The 24,016-nt window shown below is 40.3% G+C and overlaps 1 protein-coding gene across 9 annotated transcripts in view; it reads left to right on the forward strand.

Annotated features, from left to right (window-relative positions):
• The window catches only part of RABGAP1L (RAB GTPase activating protein 1 like), a 260,477-nt gene that overhangs the window by 189,869 nt on the left and 46,592 nt on the right, over positions 1–24,016 (forward strand). For all 9 annotated transcript variants that reach the window (XM_075507880.1, XM_075507874.1, XM_075507873.1 and 6 more), the window contains one exon: positions 4,015–4,143. In XM_075507880.1, the coding sequence (XP_075363995.1) occupies positions 4,015–4,143 (129 nt within the window). The remainder of the gene's footprint in view (positions 1–4,014; positions 4,144–24,016) is intronic.

Genomic DNA, 24,016 nt, shown 5'->3' on the forward strand with positions numbered 1-24,016 from the left:
TTATTGATTAAAATCACAAAATGTCAAGAAATGTGAATCTTAGGATGCCAACATTGCTTTTTTTTTAAGTTTTTCTGGTACTGCATATACACACACACACACACACACACACACTGATTTTATGTTGCTTCCTGTTTTTAATCAGTACCTGAAGAGGTTAGTTTGCAGAAAATATACCAACTACCCAACCCAGTTAATGTTGGTCTCAAAATATTACTTTGATTTCTTGTGATTTTAATGGTGAAACTAATTTTTTGATCAACAGGTTATTTTAATGAAATTAAAATATTCAGCAAAGTAGAAAAAGCTGAACAGTATGGGCTCTACCACTCATTTTATCAAACCATACAATGTGATGGTTTATAATTTTTCATTACTATAATCTTAGTTGAGCAAACTCTGTCACATAAGTTCTTATTTCCGTGATTCACCATTATTCTATGGGATTTTCATCGACTAAAGATTTTTCAGGGTTGAGACCTCAAAATTCTCAATAGTTACATTTTTTTGAGAGTAATTTGGTTGGGGGCTGTTAAAATATTATTGTAACAGTCATTCAAGCAGAAGCCTAGGAGAATTAAATATGACTTTAAATGTTTTACATGTAATCACTGTTTTTCTGACATATTTGCCTCTGTTTTTGTATTTATTTTTAAATGAAGTGCTATGGACATAATGGGTAGGTGCATCTGCTTTTCTAAAGTTTGGCAGGGTAATTTAATTGTTGATTATTACTTTTTTTTTTTTTTAGGGTTTTTTCTCCTCTGATTTCTAAAATAAATTCCAAAACACTCAGTTTGTTATGTTAATTTAAGAAAAATAAATTAAATACAAAGTTAAAATAAAAATGTGTAGCCAGAACCTCTAGGAAGAACACTTGCTTAAAATTAGGATAGCTCAGCTCCTAATAAAATGCTAAAACTTTGGCAAAAAGAGTGCTTGGTGTTTGTTTTGTGCTGGGAGCAACTGTCCAGAAGTCTTAATTGAAAACACCCTCCCACTCTGTTGGAAGCACGTACCAGTCAGCCTGTCTTGGAGATTACCCCGTCTTTCAGCACTGCAGTATCTGAGCACCTTCTGTGTAAAACCAAGGACAGCAGCAACATGGGTTTTACAGGTTGGCTGATGTCCCTTCACACCTGGGGTCAGAGTTGTGTTTGGGGCCGGGTTTCCAAGGAGGATGGGAGAGGCTGCCACTGCGTGAGGAAGAGGAGGGGACTGGAAATGCAGGAGAGCTTGTCTCCAAAGAAGGCAAATTTGCAATGTAATAAGGAAATCTATTTGAATTGTATAGTGATCACAGCTGCTGGCATCACTGAGAGGGAAGGAGAGAAATTGCTTTCAAGTAAGCTGGTTATCAAACCATTTACTGCTTTTCCGATCAACATTACCCAGCTGAACTTTGCCCAGAAGCAGCTTGGTTGCCAGCACGGGCTTTGGCAGTGATGCTGTTTGCTGCCTGTGTGACAGGCTGCTCCCACAAACGTTCCACAATTGCAGGTAATCTTAAATATAGCCCGTTGTGGATATGAAATGGTGATCTAGTCTCAAGTGTGGCAAAATCATATCTAACCTCAGTAAAACTCATCCAGGAGAAACATGACATTAGGAAGAGGAAACGAATACATTGGCCATAGCTGCATTCATGAGTGGGTCTGATTGATTAGATACCCAACTGCACCAGCTTTCTGTCAACACTACATTGGTCTTGTCTGATTGAGTCTCAGCCAAATAGACCTTCTGCCAAATTTTTGTGGACAGAATCAGATGTGATAGTTTGTAAAGCTGAACATTTCTCATCAGCATCCTGAAGGCAGCTTTTCTCGTGTCCCTGCAGTGATGACCCAGCAGCTTCCTTGGCTGTGAATGAAGGGAGGATCAAACAGATCTTGGGAGAACTCTGGGGTTTTTGATGACAGAAAGTTGTCTGCCTTAAAAATGCTGCAGTCTTGGGAAAACGGATACGCTGAAGCTACTTGAGTTGTATTTGGAGTTTTCTCACACTTTTTCCTTTGATGTAGCAAAAACTACTACAACAGTGCCCATTAGGGTATACAGTATAATAATCTCCAGAAAGACACAGGTTGATAGGTAAACATGCACAATGTAGATTTTGTCCTTATAGACTCTTGATTGAGGACATCAAAGGAGATATTGCTATGCCAGTTCCCCACGTGAAAGATTGGACACAGCAGTGATGATTATCAATGTTGGGGTGGCACACCTCTGGTGTCAGATCATGCTCTCCGCTATCAGAGGTACTGGATAACCATGAAAATATCCCCTTAACTTCTGTTGCTCTTCCAAGTTTGGTACAGAATTTAAAATCCCCTCAAAAACCCTTCTCCCTTCCCCCCACCCATTAGAAGTTTGGGTAAATCGCTAGTTTTGATAGACCCTGTGGGTAGGGTGCTGTAGGATTTTCAGCAGAAATGTGGAGGAATACGTTAAGCTAGGTTTGGGTATTACTGTTACATGCTTCCGATATCTGCAGTACCATATGCAAGTTCAGTTTGCTTTGGGAAACAGTATTTTTGTATTTTTAAGAAGGACTTTTACATACTTTTAATTATTTTCATGTAAATGAACTAGTGATGCTGGTTTGTAGGGTGTGTAAGGAGGATTTGTAAATAAAAGTAATTTTTTCTCTGCATTGTAGTGAGAATTATATTTATATTTACTTATTTAAAATTAATTTAACACCCAAGAGAAATAATAGTATCATCGAGCCTCACCTCTTGCATGTCAAAGGCTGCACAGTTTCTCCCAGTTCTCCCTGTGTAGAGCCAAATCTCTTGTGTTTGGCTGAAGTGTGTTTTCTGGAAAGACATCTGAAATTGGAGACAGCAAAGGATTTTGAGTAGGTGACAATCAGTTAAGAATCAAAATTTGAAACTATATGTATGTAATATACCTACTGCGTATAACAAGGCAAAAAATGACAAAGGGCATTACTCATGAGAAAGCAGAGTATGCACATGTGAAAATGTTGCTGGTGGTACTTGAGCAATTAATTCAGCAATTAACCTTAACCAAAGATATCTGTGCTGCTCCTGAGGTATTTGTAGTAATAATACTGCGATACACAGCGCTGGTCTCCATGATACTAGTCTCTACGTTGACACATTTTTGTTCACTCTTTCTGGGTTAAAGATCTTGAAATTCACATTTTTGAGATGACGTCCTAAATGTCTTGTCTGGACACACAGTTTCTGAGAACCTTTTAAAGGAACTATCCCAAGGCTTGGTATTTCATATCTGCTAAATCTCTTGGTGTACTTCTTAGTATATCTGAAGATGAATACATTTGTCCCTGTGAATCATATTACTCCATTAGTAGCAGAACTGGATTAATGTTGAATGTTTAACATTTTCTGACCTGTTAGGCTTGATACCACACTGAGAGGTACTGTATTATGAGAGATATAGAAATAAGCATGTAAAACATTTTCTGGCACAGTGTTCTTTGAGAAATTGTGTCACAGACTTCTGCACATTGACTTGCTGATGCCTCTTATGAGTCATATGCATTTCTGCTTCTGCTGTTCATGTCTGCAACCATATATATCTATCTATATATACATTGTCTTTTTTAGGGCAGCATTATGAGAATCAGCAATGGTCTAATGCACAAGCTCTCTAGAAAATATTATAAATTCTCCTAGGTTTTTGTTGTTTGCTTGTTTTGTTGTTTTTTTTTTTTTTCTCCTCACTGAGTGACATCTTGACAGGCTGAGCCAGAATCCCTTTCTTACCCTGCAGGTATAGAAGGATAAAATACATTAATATGTTACAGTCCTCTGATTGCGCTGCTCTGCCTGGGATTCCTTGGATGTGCTTTAGCTTCTGTTTTGTTTTATGAGGTAGGGGTTAGAGAGCTGATTTCAAGGAGGATCTTTTTGAGCTAATGTGAATATTGGTGGTTTGGAGTACATTCAGTAAATGACAAATCCAGTAAAAGAGCATGACTGTATGTTCTCAGTGTTTACTGTAGTTCCCTGTGTTTAATTGCAGACCTCGAAAGAGGACCTTCTACAAGCTGATTTTGAAGGAGCTTTAAAATTCTTCAGGGTTCAGTTGCCCAAGAGGTACAGAGCTGAAGAGAACGCCAGAAGACTGATGGAACAAGCTTGCAACATTAAGGTAAGGATCGTCTTCATTTCTTCTCATTCACTTGGGGTTTTTACAGGAAAAGTAAGGTGCAATGTTAAGAATGGCAGTAGTGTGTGGAAAGTAAAGTAATGAAATCATTAGTTTATTACTTTTTATATGTTTGTATATTTACACACACATGCATGCGCACACTTTTTATATTTAAAGAAAGTAAAGCTCTGAGCTTTTCCTTCTTTGTTTGCTTTGGTACAAGCTAGTAATTAAAATAGAAAACTGATGCATGATCGAACAAACTGAATTATCAGAACTCACTAATTCATTAATTGATTTATAAACAGTGACACTGTATAAACACTAAACCAATAATCACATGTATGATAATCATGCAATCAAAGGTCTGATACTATTTGTTTTGCCCAGAAGCTATTTCTTTGCTGAGTGCTGCTGTATAATACAATTGTATTGGGGTAGAAACTTAGTTTTGTTTGTATATCAAGCTTACCAAGACAGAATATCTTTTTATATTCTATCCTATCCAAGACCATGCTGTCAAAAGGTAGGCTTCTGTAAGCATCTGGAGCAGAAGTGTTGGGCTTGTAATGAATGATGGCAAGTTAGAGGAGCCTGACTGTAAGTTTTTGAGGATGGAAATCTTCTGTTAAAAATGGCCGCAGAGGTTAATAAAGCTGTCATTTGAAAGGTCTGCTAGTTTTTCTGGGACTTTTTTGTTGCAATATGTATAGCTATGGATGGGCTTAACATTTCATCTTGAAAAAAAAGTGCTTTTGTTATTTCTTGGAGTGGGAGCACTGATGGGAAATGTGTGTTTGGTGTGGCCCAATGATGGGCTGAGAACATCCCATCAGAAAGAATGCTCCTCTAACACTCCACCTTTTTTATATCTCTCTCAATATATTTATTAATCTAATTTTGTGCTGCTTAATTTCATCATTTATTAAGCAAGGGCTTTTTCCATGCTGGTTAAAACTCTGATCTTGTGAAAGAGTGGGGCTTGCTGTACTAATGTTTATTCCAGCCAGAGAAAAGAAGATCTGTGCAAAGGTTTTATTAAAGTTGGACTTGAGATTTGAGTTCTGCTACCGAAAGAGTATTTAGGAGTAAAAGACTACAGTTTGACTTTTGTTTAGTCCTTTGGTCAGTTCTTGAAAATGAGTAGTTTAAGGACTTACCAGGTACAATAAAATTATATTGTTTACTCAGTGTGTATTTTTCTGATAAGAAGTTAAAATAGAAGTCCTCGTAGTACTTTTTGGAAGAGGTATTTGTCAATTTTCTTGGGCCTACCTTTCTCATTTTCTTGTGTAATATATTGTGTGCGACATGATGATATTTTTCATTAATTTTTCGATTTATATTGGGTATGTATCTATATGATGTATTTTGTTGGGAAACTATTTTGCAATGCGTTTAAGGCAGATTGTCAGTGCATAGTGCCTCATATGTGGTCAGCACATGGGACCTTTCAAAAGCAGAGTATAAAATTCTGAACTGTTTGTCAACGTGAATGGGAAGGCGGCTGAAGGATTTGACAGTGAATCCACTGCCTATGCAGGATTTTGCATGTTCTAGATTCTGGCCCGCAAGAGAAAAGCACAGAGGAGTACAGCAGACATGGAGTCAAGGCACTGTCCTGTGTATTACAGAAGTACATGAGGACTAGTAGGAATAATTGGAAAGGAGGGAGAATTCAGGGTTGAGAACTGGGGTTATCAGGGATGGGAAAAAGTAGAAGATTTAAGTTACCTTCGCTGTGTTAGTAACACCCCACCCTTGTAAGGAGTATAGTTGGGAGCTGGGTTCTGCTAACTCACTGGGCATGTGTCACGAATGAGTGATTTAGATCGCTTAAAAAATCACTGTCAAAGGTATTAGCAAAAGTGGTTTTAATATGATGTTGTAAAAGTGTGACTTAACAAAGTTCAATGGCAAGGTTCACTCTATTAATTACTGCATGGAAGGAACATACAAAGGAAAATTGGGTTAGACCAGAGTTAGAATGATTCACAGAGAGACCGGGGATACAAAAGGGTATGGAGGACCCTCCCGTCGAGTCATGAGGTTCAGAGTAGACCCCCTTCCTTTCTAAACTCCTGATGGAGCTTAGGTGCGTCTAGGTCCAGTCTTAGTCTCAGACTTGGATAACGGTTTATGTCTAAGGGATCATATATGCAAAATTTATCAATTCAGCATGCAATCAAAGTTACCAAGACAAAATCAAAGTTACCATACTACAAGGTTATGTGCAATATCGGTCGCTTACCAAAGATCTGCTGTTGGTAAAAGGTCTTTCTGCCGTGAGGAGCAACCTTGAGAGGTGTTGCAGCTCAAGGGGAGATCACTGCCGTGCAGTCATGCTGCCTAGTAAGGAGAGCTCAAAAAAGGCTCACTTAGGCTGTCATATTTATGGGATAAGGTGGTTGTCTTGTAGTCAAATGACATGCAATGGAAAAGGTATGCATGAGACTCCTTGTACCCACAACTTACATTGTTCCTTGATAAATGAGTTTTGGAAAAGCCCCCCGCTATTCATGTGTCAGTCGCATGATCGGTGTTGCAAACTCATATGCATCGATGCTCACTGTGCCACTTTGCGTATTTGTGGGTTCTCAGAGAACAGATCAGAATGAGAGGAGTTCTTGGCCCAGCGACAGCTCAGACCTTTACCTCCTTTGGAGCCGGTACCAAACTACTGCTAGTTTGGTTAAGAGGTCGAGTGCATCTGTCACAGCATGCGACTCATTCCTCATTCAGGTATAAGACATTGGAGGGGATCTAAACTGTGTCCTGAACAGTATTTTGATAGTTAAGCTAGGAACAACTAAGCCCATGGAGAGGAGTGTTCTGCAACTCAGAGCCTGTTAGTTAAGGTTGTTGTCAGGATTAATGGCATAGTTAGGAAAGTTAATCTAAAAAGGGAAAACTCTGAACCTAAGGTGGTGTATTTAAAACAGTGAAAATGTGAAAGACTTCAATAACTTAATGTGAGGAAACGTAGCGCAGGATCTTATTGGAGGGGAGGGTGGTAATTACTTTAAATGAATCTGTTTTCACTCACTTGCACTCCTTCTGTCATAGATGCCACTCGTACTGATAACCATGTGCTCACCAACACCAAGGCTTCTGTCTGGCCAGGATCACTTGCGTGCAATGAGGATGAGGGGCAGTGGCTATAAAGTCCTCATTATGTCTCTTGGGTTTCTCTTGATTAATGACAATAGACTGGCTTTTAGACAAAGTTTTTGTACTCTTTAGGAGTCAAACAGTTCTCATGGTGTGATCTGTCCCTCAGAAGCTTGCTTGCTTCAGCCTGTCATTACTATCCTTTGTCTCTGTTTCCTCATTGTGGGTGGGTTTGTGGCTTCCAGCCTGTTTTCCTGTTGGCAGAGGTGATGTGCTGTAGCTTTGCTGCGGGTCTCTGACTGGCTGGTCATCTCTAGTACGGCCTCACCAGAGTGCTGGCCTTCTGATCTAGATGTAGCAAGACATTTCTCATTGTTTGCCAGTTTGACTGCTGTCACTCGTGTCCTTGCTTATCAATACATGCCATTCTCGTAACCCATTCTCTGTATTGTTTCTTATAGTGCTTTTGCATGACACTTCCATTCATACTTCTTTCAGACTGATCTTAGCATTTCTGTTACGCATCCTGCTGAGTGATCATGTGATGCCTTGACTCTGTTAACTCGATGTCCCACGTTAAATTAAAACACACAAGGATTGAACTGACTTCACATTCACAGTTTCTATTTATTTGGATCAACTTTTCTCACTTTTGCCAACTAGAATGTCCTTAGAGAGCCAAATCTGAATCACAGGAACATAACCTCTGACTGGAGATGGCACATTAACTATATGATAGGCAGAAAAGAAAATCGGCTCATAAAGAAACAGATGACCAGGAGTAATCAACATGGTTTTATGAAGGGTAAGTCATGCTTAACCAACCTGATAGCCTTTAATGATGAGATGACTGCCTTGGTGGATGGAGGGGAGAGCTGAGGATGTTGTTTATCTCCAGTACAGCAAGAATAGACATTGTGTCCCATAACATCCTTCTAGACAAATTGATGAAGTATGGACTAGGTAAGTGGACAGTGAGGTGGATTGAAATCTGGCTGAATTGCTAGGTTCAAAGGGTTGTGATCAGCAGCAGGATGTCCAGTTGGAGTCCAGTCATTAGTGTTGTACCTCAGCGGTTGACATTCTGACCAATAGTCCTTAGCCTCTTCATTAATGACCTGACTGATGGAGCAGAGAGCACCTTCAGCAAGTTTTCAGATGACAGAAAGCTGGGAGGGGTGGCTGATAGACCAGATGGGTGTGCTGCCATCCAGAGGGACCTCAACAAGCTGGAGAAACAGGCCGGCAAGAATTTTGTGAGGTTCAACAAAGGGAATTGCAAGGTCCTGCACTTGGGAGGAACAACCCCATACACCAGTACCTGCTAGGGGCCAGCTGGCTGGAAAGCAGCATGGTAGAAAAGGACCTGGGGGTCCTGGTGGACACCAAGTTGAACATGAGCCAGAAGTGAGCCCTTGCTGCAAAGAAGGCCAGTGGTATCCTGGGCTGCACTGGGAGGAGTGTTGCCAGCAGGTCAAGGAAGTGATCCTTCTCCTCTACTCAGCACTGGTGAGACATATCTGGAGTACTATGTCCAGGCCTGGTCTCCCCAGGACAAGAGAGACGTAGCTACAATAGTGAGAGTCTGGTGAAGGGCCGTGAAGATGATTAAGGGACTGGAGCATCTCTCCTGTGAGGAAAGGCTGAGAGAGCTGGGTCTGTTCAGTCTGGAGAAGAGAAGGCTCAGGGGGGATGTTACCAATGTAGATAAATACCTGGTGGGAGGAATTTAAGATTAGGGAGCCAGGCTTTTCTCAATGGTGTCTGGTGAACAGACAAGAGGCAGTGGGCACAAAATGAAATAAAATAATTTATTTATTTAAAAGCTATTTATTTATTTATTAACTTCAGGGGTGATCAGACACAGAAACAGGTTGCCCAAGGAGGTTGTGGAGTCTCCATCTGTGGAGATATTCAAAATGTGTCTGTCCCTGAGCAACCAGCTGTAGGTAACCCTGCTTCGAGGGGGTGGTTTAGACAAGATGTTCTCCAGAGGTCCCTTCCAACCTCAACTATTCCGTGATTCTATAATTAGATATTATAATCGTGGTATTTATTTATAAACAGGAGCTAATAATTACAGGAGTTGACATGCTCAAATAGGAAATTATAGTCTTGATAATCAATCATCACTAGAAGAGGTCCCAAGGAATGCAGAGGTTATATGAAGAGTAGTTGTCTGTCTTGTTGAATGCAGCAAAACTTGTCTGAATGCAGCAAAAACCAAACAAGACCCTTAAACATGTTTTTTTCTGCTGTATGAATGGGGCACTGTGTGTCTTTCAGCTGCTTCTCACTTCTGTATTAGTATTTGTAGACTAAACACCAGATGCTTTTAGACTAAGTATCACACAGTAAGTGCCAGGGAGTATTTTCTTTAGGTTTCTAAACTAATTATTGAGGCATAGAAATGTGAAAACAGAATCATGGTGTGGCCAGGTTTCATAGTCTGGCTGTATCTTTTCTAGTGTTTCTTTTTATTTTGTTCCTGTATTACTGCAAAACAAAACAGGAGTTTAACATGTAATAATAATCCACCTCTCCTTGCTTCTTTTTTTTTTTTTTCTTGAGCTTTAGCTGACATGGTTCTAGAGAAGGCAAATGAAAAAATATTTGGTGTTTTTTCTCCTTAATTTCACAACTTTTAACTCATGAGTTCAGGACCTAGCCCTTGGATTTTGAAGGTGCTGCATTGGAAATAGTTTTATCATCCTGTTTTTAAAACACAAATAATTAGCATCAATCTCTCCCGTAAGAACAACTCTGCAAATACAAAGGAAAAAGCTCCTATTAATTGAAACTTGTGTATAAAATGTGGTAGAGAATGTCTTATTCACTTAAGGACTATCCATGGTGATTACTCACCAGGTCTGAATTTTGATCATTTACCACTAAGGAAATCACTGTGAACAGTCAGTGGAATTAGAAATAACATTAGTATTTCCAGCAGGTGATTGTTGGGTAGTATTCCATGGTTTAGGAATATTTTGAACCAATTCATACCATGAAATAATATGGCCTAAGAAACTTCCTGTTGTTTTTGTCATATGCATGTTACATGCATATATGCAAAGTTAGGGTCCCATTAATACCTGGCTGATGGATTATAGCCAACATTTGCAGAGTACAAGGTATATTCAGATGGAAGAGACTGAACCTATGAAGACATCTACTGAGACTCTTAGGGCAGATAGAGCCCAATATTGCACACATTTCCCAGCTCAGGAACAGTCAAACAGGAGAAAGACATTAATTCTCCGAGTAGGAGATGCTAATGTAAGGGTTAATGAAATGTAATAAAGGATGAAAATTTAGAGTTAATGAAAGGGGGATTGTCCTCCTTTGTTTCCTGTTAGTTTTCTAATCTATAGTGACCATACCTTTCATTTTGCAATGGCCTTTACAGAGGGAGGGGCATGTTTCTCCTAGAGTAGTCAGTAACAATTACAGTTGTAAAAATGGGTTCAGGAATGATAATTTTCTACCTGACCAGAGCAGGCTGCATATTATGTCTCTAGAATAAGGAATTACCCTAATTTCCTGCTTCATAGAATAATTACCAATGCTTTTTGTACTCATGCTTTTAAGGGGGGGGGTGCCTTTTTTTCTAATTTTTCTCTCTTTACAAGCGATTTCAGAGGTTTTTCTATGTCTCTGGAAGCCCAATTTCATAAACGAATGAAGAAAGCCTATTCTAGATTAATGAGGGTTTAGATTAATGGTGCTATTTTATTAAAACAACTAACACGTTCTGCATACTTGCTAAAGCTGCCTCAGTTGCCTTTTGCATCTCATAACGCAGTTTCTCTTGTAGAGATCTGTGTATGTCCTAAAGAAATTGTAATGTCCTTTGATTTTAATTTAGGAAGCCTATCACCTCTATTCTTACACCTGACTTCAGTTAGTTGAGTTGTAGAATTGGAGAAAGTAAGTCTCATTGGGAGATTTTTTCCATATGAAAATTCCCTGGTTTGACACTTTTCAAGTGCATTCAGGGAGTTGTGCCCATTTCTATGTGACTGTCCTGTGATATTTGGAAAACGAGCAGAGCTAACATTCAAAATGTGTTACATTGCAGATCTGGAAATGCCATGAAGTTGAGTGTAGCAGACAGGTAGGTGGAGAGATACTGGAAAGTTAACTGTGGGTTTTCACCCCTCATTGCCCAGTGAAGGTGAGGGGAACACATGGGATGGGCTATACAGGAACTGAGTAAAGGAACCTGCAGGGAAGATTTTTCTGTTTATGGGGCAGCATCTGTAATGATATCTTCTTTTACATGGCTCAGGAATTACAGTGACTCCTTTTCTCATCTTCCATCATCACCAGTGGCAAGAAGGACCTCGTATATTGAAGTTCTTCTAAGAGAAACTTCTTCCTAACCATGTAAATCTCTCCCCTCTTTGGAGGAAATAAGGTTCCCCAGCAGACCCAGCAGTGTTACAGGGTTGCTGCACTCACCACCTTAGGTGAGAGAAGCAAATGGCCTTGGGGAGAAAAATGTGCCTTTTTCAATGCAAAGCAAACACACACATTTTTGTCACCTGTCACTGTACTGACAAGGTTATTGATCCCTCCTGGGCACACCCACAGTTGTGGCTTGCACCAGGACCCTTGTATGGCTCATGGAGAATAGCTTTACTAGCGGAATCAAAAAGAAAAGGTCAAGTTAGCAGGAGCTCTGCTAAGCTTTTTCTAATTTTGGAATTGTTCTTTGTGTAGTTTTAAAACAGATTTACTTTAATAATGTTGCTATTTAAATGTTTTGAATTCAAATCAGTGTTTTGAAGCTCACACCTTACTGATGTGGGTGAATACTTTATTCACACCTCTTGCTGTTTTATCTGGAAGCAATTTTTTGTAGGCATGTTTTAACAGGGAATTATATATTGATTTATGTGAGTTTCAATGGAAGGGGGTAAAAATAGCTCACTTGGTCTCTCTCATCTCTAGTGCATTCTCTCTCTTTGTGTCTATATGTTTATATTTGTATTTATCTAGATACTCGGGGGTTTTTGCTATTGTGAGAGGTGGTAAGACAACGCAAATGCAACAGAAAAGCAAAGGAGATAACTGCAGAAAGGCCCTGAAACTGCACAAGCCTTTTATTCCCTTGGTTCTACCAGTGATGTATCTAATTAATCTTCCAATATAAAGGACAGGAAAAAAATTGCTCGTTTATCAACTTCTCAAGAAAAGGCCAAACCAAATTGAAAAGAATTGTGTTTAGATCTATCGAAAACCCTGCTGTGCCTGTATATGATTTCTTATTAAAAGCCAATGATCAATTCCACTTACTATGTCTGCGCCGTTATCTCCAAAGTGCAGGATCCTATTGTCGTTGTAAGGAGGGTCATGTTTTTTAATGCCTGCTCTGTTTTCAGCTTCAGCTTCCTTATTTCTGCTTGGCTTTGTGGTATAGTAGAGCGTAATGAACTGGCACCTGGAAATCAGATTAAAGTGCCTACCGTGGAATTGGACATTTAATATTATTGTCATCTTGGTAATAAGTGTTAACAACATAGAAAGTGTCATGCATTTAAAAAATCAGCTTCAGCTATGAAATACTTATTTATTTGAACGCTTCATATCTGGCTTTCCAGTGAGCAGACATGTTGCCTGGTAGTGAGGTTATATTTTCATGGTCTTTAAGCATTAGTAAAACTGTTCAGTTGTTTTGGGTTTGGTTAGTTTGTTTGTTTGTTTACTTTTTCATTCGCTCTGAGTTGGCATTGTAAATGAAATCAGGTATATGGTTAACTTTTATCAACTGGGAAGGAATATGATTTTATTATTAATAATTAAATATAATCACATTTTAACCATCTAAAGTAGCTTTGCGACCTGACCGAGTACAAATATTTTGGTGTCCTTGTAGTAGTCATTTGTTGGCATATGTGCTTGTCCTTCCATGAGTAATGGCATCAACAAGTATAGTGTTGAAGGTAAGGATCTTTAAAGAACTATAAAAGTTTGAGGTGGAAAAGTGGATAGAAATATTCATTGTCTGTATCCCCAGCAACTGTATCGCAGCATATAGCATGATGAGATTTGCCCTAAGTATCAGCAGTTTAATTCAGTAAGGTGAGGGTGACATGTAAAAACTGTTCTATGGTCCAGCAGGCCACCTCAGCTTTTGTTCAGCTTTGTGCTGTCAGGAGTCACAGCCTTCCAGGATGACAGATGTTTTCCTGTTCAGAACTGAAGAAGAAAGGCATACTCGGAAGGTCTTTTGGCTTAAGCTTCTTGAATCTTTCTCTTTCCTCCTGGATGAATAACAGCTCCCTTTCATCCTTGATTCTGAAAATAGTACAGAGAGCAATAGATGAAGGTGACAGGGAGTCGCACTGTTTGACAGTTCTGTCTTCTGCCATCTTTACCACAATTTGTCTAAAACACACAGCTCCATGAGTAAGAGGAAGTGAAATTTTTTCCCAAGCTGAATTGGACACATTTGAATCCCAGATGCAGGTTGGCTTGGAGGATTGATGAACCTTCTATAAGGTGACATGCTAAAATGTTCTATAAAAAGTTTTCTACCTCCAGTGGTCTGTATGTCAAGCAGTAGCAGAGTATCTAGAGTTACTGTTGTCAGCATAGTAGTCATCTTAGTTGTTCTTTAGAAGAGAAAGTCTAAACTCTCTCTTCCTTTGAAGGAAACAAACCCAGTAACTTGTAACTGATTTTTTCTGAGGGATGCTTTGAGTTTGAATATGGAGAAGGACTGCGATGATGGTGCCTGGCAGGTTTGCAGTACCTCTTGTTCACAGTAAGATGCTTTCCTTTTTAAAGACACTTCTGTGATGCAAAAGAGGCTGTAGAGGAAAAAAAAAATATCCCAGGATCAGCACTTGTTCCTTTTCATTATGGTCATAAAACCACAGGCTTTCACATTTTGTGGAGAAAGACATGTAGGTAAAAGTATAGATGTAGAAATGCCTAGAAACCAGCTCTGTGCCCCATATTTATGTTGGCCAAGAAGTATTCCTTGATACTGTCTTCAGCATCAACAAATACAGAGAAATACAGGTGTACTTCACTAACGTAAATATGCTGTGGCTGATATAGCTTGGAAGGGCTTAGAGGTTAAGGCTTTGACCTCCGAAAAAAAATTAAACTATAGCTAAAGTTCTTAGCAGAGTCAAGTGATCGTCTGAACAGTTCTTTTTTAATCTCGGAAATCCTTTTGTTAACCCGTAGCTTAGAGCACAAGATCAATGACCTTATCGTACATCCTCATGAGGAACAATTTCATGGCAGTCTGAGTAAGCCACCTGATTGTACTACCTGGGATGCTCTGTCTTTACACAGTAGGGAATATTGGTTATATTTCAGCTAGTCAAGAGCAGTGGAAGAAATTGGAAATGGATCGGGACTTTGATTCCTAACTGCCTAACGAGAATACTTTGTTCTGCTTGCTCGTGCGCTCCCGCTCTCCCCGAAGGTAGCCTCTTGCAAGTTGCTGTATTCAATAACGCCTGCACCTTCTGATAAACTATTTTTCCCACTTCGGGCTCTTTTCCCACCATCAATGACACAAGAAAAATTTATTGTCAGGCTGTTAGTTTTGACGACTTTGCAATCTACCTGACCTGTCAGAAACAAGAAAAAAAAATTTCATCACCTTGTCACCACTGCATTACTTTCAAATTTTAAATAGTCCTGAAAACAGTAAGTGCGATTTCTCCCTTCGTGAGGTCGAAATGAAAAGCGCTCATGCTAAAAGGAGCTGCAATTTGGTGCCTGTAGAATATAGACACTGGCACACAGTTTTCTCCATTACAACAGCTTGTCCAGACCGTCATCCTCACATAGGCCTCACATACAGACACAAATCCCATTGTTTTTAATAGCAGCAGAGTCTCAGAGGCAAATTTGGCCATCATTTCTCTTGTAATACAAAGTGAAATTTAGGTTTGTGTTGTAATGAACTTCCTCCAAGAGTACTTATTTTGTTTTTTCCTTTTCTAAGCACAGCTTGAAGCAGGGTGTGTTCCTTTCTGAGGAGAAAGGACACGGGGTAAGAAAGCAGCATCTTGCTTGGGACAGTTTGTGTGTCAGAGCAGGACGTTTTGATGAGGGGCTCTTGCAAAGGCAGTGACTCTCTAGCCCAGGGGGATCTATTTTTTGCAACATGGTTTTTTTACTCAACCCTGAGATGCACCAGAGCCATCTTCTCCAGCCAACGTGATGAACCCAAGCACTTCAGGACTTGACAAAGACACACCTGGTCAGAGCCAGGGGAAGTGGCCCTGTGAAGGTGTGAAGGGGAAGGAGGCACTGCCTGGGCTTGGTAACCCTTGAAAACCTCTTCCTCTTGCTCTAGGAGCAAGGTCCTCCTCCTAGGAGGACCTCCTAGCTTGAAGCAAAAGGGTTCATCACAGGCACAGCACTAATTGGTGAGATGAATTAGGAGGATGGGTGGTTGTGGGCCATGCCAGAGTCCATCTTGCATTCTGCTTGTGCTCATCAATCTCTCTCCATCAGGCAGCATCTCCTCCGGAAGCAGGCTGAGGCCCTAATGGCCGAAGCAAACAGGAAACGAGCTGCACATTTATAGATCCAGCGCTGGGCTGAGAGCTCACACAGGGGCTCGTGGGGAACCCTGGCTCCCCTGGGAACAGCTGAGTCCCTCTTTATTTTCCTTCCATCTTTCGTTACCGTAACATCCACAAAATGTCAGTAACAACAATGTCTTGTAGAAGGATTTTGTCACAAGTGGTGTTTACAGGCTACCTGTATAAACAAGGGAACTATTTACCTATACGCCTTGCGGATTTTCAACCTTGATCCATCATACAGGAATGTTATACAAGATTATGTACTGTCATCGGAATTTAGGGGCAGGGAGAGAGGTGGAAAAAACTGAGAAATGTTTTTGAGTCCCTGATGTAAGGGATTTCACATGTCCTTACTCAACAATGAGGGCATGTGTAGAACAAGCACCTGGCATAAGGTTGTGTGCATCTGAGTTTCATATTTGTTTCCTTTTTGTTGCTTTTGTGATATAAAGTGAATTGTAAGGATTAGCAAGAGGATAAAGATGTCTGTGCTCTGGTAGGCTTCTCGGAAAGATCAGTAACGATGGCTCTTAACTTTCTGATATGCCTTACACTACACTAATGGACATAAACCAGCATTTTATTCTGAAGGCATATTTGTTGACATCAGAAAATGACACTTGGCTGCTACAGGAGTGTAAGGAACATACAGCAGACCGTAATGTAGGAAGGTACTGAGCTTTTATTTTGTGACTTTGTCCAAATAGGAAGTCATTACAATATAATTAAATTCTGAAAGTCTGGAAACCATGACAGTTGACAGAGAATGACATTTTAAGAGAAATAAGCATGTGTTTTAATACATCTTCTCTTTCCAACTCCTAAGCATTGTTGATGCTATTTGCTTTTCCTGCTTCTCCTTCTTTTCCACTCTTAATACACAATCAGAATGCAAGATTCAGGCTTGTCTGCACCTTCACTTACTAAATCTCTTCTCCTTAGTAATTTCCAGTACTTATGATCTCCCCTGGCTCTACTTCTGTGCTCGGTTTGTGTCACGGCTGAGCAGCTGTCCCATCTGTCTGTCCTGTGAAGGGAAGGAAGTGCTTTTGTGCTCATCCCTCTGTAACTTCTCTTTCTGACCTGTGCTGCTGGTACTGACGGTACCAGGGTGAGGGAGCCTGCAGCCCATCTGTATTACACTGAACCTTAGCCTGGCATATACTAGTTAGCCAGCTTCAACATGCGATGCACACAGCTACTAGCCCTGTAAGCAATACTGCTTCCCCATAAAATGGGGCTAAGCACTGGAAAATATGCAGTATTGGGTAACAGTTAACCTTTTAAATAAAATCCTGTGTGGCGGAGAGTGATGAGTCAGTTGCTATATGCCTGGAAACCAGTATATTTGTATTAATAAAGCAGTATTTTTTAATCTCCTTGGGGAGATTAAATCCTGGGATGCACACCTGCAATGACTCACTTAGGAAAGTAGAGAATAATATTCCTTTTGAGTTTTGATGCAGTCTTTGGTTCTTGTAACCTAGACCAAGACGATCTCCCTTCAGTCACTCATTTTGCTCAAGTTCAGGGAGCACTAACAGACGCCTGACTCTCCAAATACCCCAGAGGTTAATGTATCACAGCAGCTCTGTGAAGCAGGATTTTATCATCTCCTGTTCGGAGGAGGAGAAGCTGAAGCAGACGGTGAAGCTGTATGCTCAGGCACAGCTAAATCTGGCTGTGCAAAAAGGAAAAGTGTCAAGGTATTTTAGGTTGATGTACTTCTCCAGCAACAGGATCACATTGCTCCCAATTAACTACTGTAACCTATATGTTGTTTTCTTGTGTACGTGTACTAGGAATATCTCAGGACAGTCAGTTATTTCTCTGTGTTTCTTTCCTCTGAGACCTGTAGTTACACCTTGAATAGATGTGTTTAATAGGCTTATTAAGGAAATAGAGGGCATCTCGCCTAAGTGTTTGCCACATCAGTGAGCCTCAGTTGCCCTCTTTTCAACCCCAGACAAATAGGAAAACAAAACATTGCCGAAGGCGTCTCTGTGTGCAGCCCTCAAGGACGCAGAAATCATTCTGAAAATTATAAGGACTGAAAACAGCCAACCTGCTCTGCAACGTGTCATTTACTGCCTGTGGAACTGGTGATGGCTTGTATATGCTCTACCCTGTTCACAGGAATGGTTAAGTGCTGTGTTGGGGCACTAAGGAGGATGAAATGCAGGTGAGAAGTTTCCCTGCTCCAAGCAAATTTGGTTCACACGTAGGCCCTCAAATAGGTCTTACTCTGTTTCTGAAGTGCCACACAAATATAAGCTACTCTGTAAATAAGGAGTAAAATAAGGTATCGCTGCTCTGTGTGTATGTAAAAAAGCAGGGAAAAGGGACACTGCGTTTCCTCTGTTCTCCTCTAGTTTAATGCCTGGACAAGTCACTTAGCATCTCTCCTGACCTGACCGCCTTCCTACACCACCTTCCAATGGACTATATGCCATACGGGTCCCTGGTTGTGTCTTGCTGCCAGGGATCAGCTTCACACCCATTTAGCGGTGGAAAACAATTAACTGGTACAGTCTGGCCCCAGATTAAGTTATACAGAAAAATCTTTCATTCAAAACTCCTGTTTAAGTCCTCCATGAAATGTGTACACATGTTGTTCTTGCTGTTCTCATTACTCAGTTCTGTCTAATAGCGGCCATCTATATAATGATTCTCCGTGTCCCCACGGGGTTGTTCCAGAAGTCTAGAGAAGCAATATGATTTAGAGGAATTATTTGGCCAGAACAAGTGGATCTATGCAGCTGACATTCAGTTACTTGAAGGATTCAAAGGAAGCAAATTCCTTAAGTGAATGCAGAGATGGCATCGAGATAACCTAGAGCAGAAATAATGGGGAAATATATTAGATAACTGCAATTGAAAATGTGGTGTATAGTCAACTGGCACTAATATAGCAAGGGTAGTCTGGTATGATTGGTTTGAGCTATTTAAGATCATTAATAAGTAATTAACCCATGAGGTGACTGTAACAGCCATCACTTTAATCAAGATTGAATTATTAAATTGCCACGTGCACTTTGGAATTTATCAGTACCCAGGCAGGACAAAGCCCCTTGGCCACATTAATTAAAGATCCCCCGCACTCAGGAAACACTCCTAAAAGATGCCCACCATATCAGATTCACCAGTTAATGCTTTTCTCCTTGCTGCCACTCAGCGGCCACCTCCCCAGTTTTACATTCAATTTGTCTTTTGCTGAAAAGCTGCTAATTTCATGCTACTTTAGCCCTGCAGCAGCCAGCCTGTTGCTAAGCAACCTCCAAAATACTGAAGGGGCTACAGTCTAGCTGCTTTCCTGCAGCCCACCCTTATTCTTATTTATTTACGTATACATCTTATTTATTTATATAGCTAAACAGATTTCTTCTATAAAGTGGAAGCAGAGCCGTAAGCCTCCGAGTTGCAGCAGGGTGCCTTTACTTGCATATCTGTTTGTCTTCTCTCCAACACCATCCTCTACCCTATTTTTACTGGTGTTCCTGTTCATCAGCTGAGCAAACTCCTCATGATATTTGTCGAGCTGGAGTGGCATCCAGAAGTGTGCTGAAAGTATACTTTAAAGGCGTAGTTGGCCATGTTGGCTGTACTCGGTGTGAGACAGCAGCTGAGAATCTGTTTGGTCCCAACAGTCCTTGAAGGAAGAAAAAAAGGGTCAGAACAAAGATGGCTTTAAGCCATTTTTCTGCTTACTTTATTTCTGGCTGCTTTAACTTCAGCTGTGCCTGCATTCCAGGCTTCTTGTAGCCTAACTAGATCTGCAAAGAGTGAGAAGATGGTTATGCTTCACCTGCCCAGCAGTGCTGGGAAAAGCTCTGCTGTAGAGGCAGTTCTACAGGAACAACTGCATTTTTGTGGGGTGGGGTTGGGATCCTGGCCAGGGCACAGATTTGCCTTAAATTGTATCAATAAGAGGAACAGGTTGCTGATGGAGTATTTGGTGTATCGATAAACTGGCAGAGCGTTTGTACTGGCTGCACAAGGATAGAGGAGGATAGCAGACAAGTAATGAAGCTGTTACTGTGCTGTTTGTTCTAGACGCGCTCCCAAAATGGGGGAAGGTGGAAGTGGTTTATGTGCACTGTTACATCTTGTGTCACCCAGAGAATCTCCTTGCCAAGCAAAAAATCAGGACCACTGAGTGGAATAACTTTTCACAACCAGGAAAGCACTAAGTGGATATACTGTAACAGAGCCTGGCTGGGTTTGTTGTGGTAGCGTTGGTCACGTCAGCATTGGTGTTAGACTGCGATGATAACTTTGATGAAAGAACTGACACGCTCTTCAGATGCTCTCACAAGCTCCAGTATTTTGTACCTTTTCTCCAGCACAACACTGTAGCTTGAGAAAGAGGATGATGAATCCTGTAGAGATGTATTTGGAACAAACACGTACCAAACTGTCTTTTTCCCATTTTTCCTTTTATATTTTTTTACTTTTTGTTTCAGCAAGCAGAGGCACTATTCATGAGCTGAGTCTCTGGACTATACTTCTTCCACAGCTGTTGCCCTTTAGTCCTCTCCTTACTGCCTTTGGCTGCCACTGACTGACAGCTTCTTTGTCTGTCTGTTGTAGTTTTTATTGTAGACTTCTTTTTGATAGAAAATAATTTTTCTGCTTTGATGATCCAACCATTACCTGACCCTCTCTGGAGAAGAACAAAGAGAAGCACGTGAACACTTGATTTTGTACACACAGTCCTGCAGAACAGGGGTTGTGCACAAGGCCAAATGTAATTTTTTTTCTATCAAAGTGAGATGAGGAAGGTGATGTTTTAAGTCCAAATTGAATTTTCCCCTTATTTGCTTTAAGCATTCAATTACCTGTTTGGAAAACTAAAATATTTCTGAGAGTGGTTTGGCATGCTCATACAGTATTCTGATTTTTTCAAAATGAACTCTTGGTCTTTTTGTCATTTATTACATGTCTGTCACTGGGATGTCCACTTTTTATGTACATCCATTGTAAAACCTTTGCTGACCTGTGGCTCCATGTATTTTTTTAATATGGTTGAGATTTCATAAGCCAAGCTGTGCTATTTGCGTTAGCGTGTACATTTTGGCACTGTTATTCACATAGAGCTCAGAAACGTGCTAGGTGCTTGGACAAGTATTTAAGTTATCTCAGGTATTCTCTAAGCTGAGTTGTGAACAAAACAGTGGAGGCTTAGAACCAGCTCAAATGCCCAGGAATAACTTACTGCCCTGAGAAGTTGTTCAGGTACATTTAAAAAGATTGAGTCAACAGATCTTAATTTCATTAATTGAAGATGGGAAGAAAAGGATCTTTCATATGGGATGTCAGGAGTTTGAGGGAGTGGAAGATGATGATTAACACTTTGAACTACATCCAGAAGCAGGCAACTGGCTAGTGTGGGTGGGGATCTCTGCGTTTCTTGTGGCTCTTCCCACCTGATATACTCAGCTTTCGCTCTTGCACTTTCAGAGCTCTGGCAAAATGTAGGGTGGTCTGCAATGCTGAGAAAGGATAAAGTATACCTGAGGTGATAAAGGCATTACAGGAGACATAGCTGCCCTACTGCTGTGTCTGATCACTGGTTTGTGCTGCTGCCTCTTGCTGTATCTTTGGTGTTGTTGCACCCAGCCAGCTGTCTATACCTTAGAATCCCGTAACTCTGAAAGATCCAAGAAGAGCACAAGAATGCAAACAATACTGATAAAGGGAGCACAGGTCGTATGTTCCTAATAGAAAAATTTAAAAAAAAACCAAAAAAACCCCAAACTGAAAATAAAAATATAGTATTGCCCAACAAAATAACCTGAATTTTTTGGAGTGTACTACTGATAACAGATGGCCAAGGTCGGGCGCTCCATCTTTAGCTCACAGTAAGCTTTTTCTCTTGCCGCTCTTACACTCCATTATGAGAGATAAGAAAAATCTGACTCAGATGTTTCTGGTCTTTCTCAATTTCATAGTCCCAAGTAGTGTTAAGGAAACTATCCTTTTGTTTTTGTTTTTTCCCCAAGATGGTTCAATAGCGATACCGTCCGTCTCAGTAATGTCAATACTGTGCAATGTCAGGGATACGTTGTATCACAAGAATCACCAGTGTGACTCATTCATTTCACTCTCCTTAAAACTGGGGGGAGCTCAATTAATGTACTGCTAAATCAATTGCCAATCCCCAGGCAACTCTTCCAGTCTCAGGAGTGTTGCTAAGTCCATGTTTAGTTCTCCAGGTTACTGTGAAGTTCTGCAGTGAGATGTATCTAGAGAAGAAAAAAATGGTGTGGCATTCCAAGAGACAACCATCGTACGGCTGAGAAAGCTGATCAAATCCTTCACTGCTTTTAAAGAGTAATTAGTTTTAAAGAGTAATTCGAAACAGAGTTATTCTTCCACAAATGCAGCAGAGAAGGACATCTATAACCTTTCAAACCATTACATAGATCACCTGGATTTACATTACATATAATATCCATATGGAGATGGCAATATAGCTTTTCTTTTTCATGTTAGTTATTAGTTTATTATAAATTGGTTTATTTTCCTTCATTTTCAGATCAGCATCATGTTGACACCATCAGATTAAATGTTGCAGTTCACTATTGTTGTAGGCAAAAGAACAAACCCCTAGGGGTTCTTGCAGTCTCCAAATGAGTCAACAAATGTAGACACTGATTTCCCCCCTATTAATTTGAACTGTAAACACAGAGTTGAAATTTGATAGATGGTATCCTTTCTGAATACCAATGGATGGTAGGCTGAAACTGCTGCCTTATCATTCATAACCAACATGAAAACTGAGAGAAGCAAAAGTATCTCTTACTTTTTCCTGGTTATATACCAAACTTTCTCATTTTTTAGCGCACTTTTCCTGTTTTGCTTACGGGATTGACTTTCCAAACAGTGAAAATAATGATGTTCATCATATAAAAAGTATGATTTGGAAATACATTGAGGAATTTTATGGTAGAAATCTCTTTTTTTAAAACTTCTTTTTGCAAATCATCCTAAATTTTATTGCATCCTCTGTTTTTCTTTGTTTGCTGTTGTGGGTTTTTTTCCTTCAAATCAAGCAAAAATTCTCTCTCAATCCTTCCGGGTACTTCCCTTGCATTCCTTGCAGAAGGAATTTTGCTTAAGCACTTCCCCTCTATAAAAGGCAGATTAGAAGTTATGGCTCAATTTTCTCTCTAAAGATGACCCTTTATTTGGGCGTTGAGGGGAGTCAACAGGAACACTGGGAGTGAGCGAGCTTCCAAGGGAGCACAGCCCCTGCATGCATGGCAGAAATACTGACCTCAGCTTGAGCAGTCCATTGAGCAGCCTGAGCACATGGATACAAGGAGAAAATGTTCTCTTGCCCTGTGGACATCTGTGCTAAGCTGGACCAGTTCCTGATTTTTTTTTAGGGAGTGTCTCATTTCTTTTAGTTGCATAGATATAATAGTAGCAGTAATACAAGACCTGTGGTCCAGATTTTAAATAAAAGACAAACTTGGAATAAGACAAATGGGGAGGGTAGAATAGTATGTGGAAATATCTCAGGTCTCTGATGTCTGAAGAAATACCTCATTATCACATAGAGAGCTCTTTGATAACTTGTGTAAGAACCTGCCTTGTCTCCCCCTCCATACATACTATTTGAGCTCTTAAAATAAGCTTATTAGCAGTCAAATCAAGACAGGTTAATCTTTAAATCATATGTAAATACAGAAGCTTTTCTCATTGTGGTATATTGAAGCATTAGACACAGATGCAGATTTTCACAGTAGGAGACTGGATCAGCACCGTTAAGCACTGAAATAGTTTGTCTCCCAAATCATCTTCTGAGAACAGAATTTCCCGTTCACTGTACTGTATGACGGTGAATAGGGATTTAGCAGCAAAGGATTATGTGAAGCTTAGGTTAGTGGATGCTGCTGGTAGTCTTATACAGCTTGCACAGTCCTGAGCTTCTTTCCTCCTCTGGAGTTGACCTGTACAAATTCCATGGGAATTTGTCCAGGGGAGCACTGAGACTTAGCTGCCTCCTGTCTTTCCCAGCATTTTCATTTCATTCTACATTTCATGTGAAATGCTTTCTGTATCAGATTGCTGTTAATCATCTTTGGTATAAATATATACTAGCAAGTGCTGTTTTCTGGACTTTTTTGGCTGCATTCAGTCCTTTGACCTCCAAGTTAGTGCTTTCATTTTTAACTCCAGCATTGTGGGACACA

This window comes from Mycteria americana, chromosome 7, assembly GCF_035582795.1.
Source record: "Mycteria americana isolate JAX WOST 10 ecotype Jacksonville Zoo and Gardens chromosome 7, USCA_MyAme_1.0, whole genome shotgun sequence".
Lineage (NCBI taxonomy): Eukaryota > Metazoa > Chordata > Aves > Ciconiiformes > Ciconiidae > Mycteria > Mycteria americana.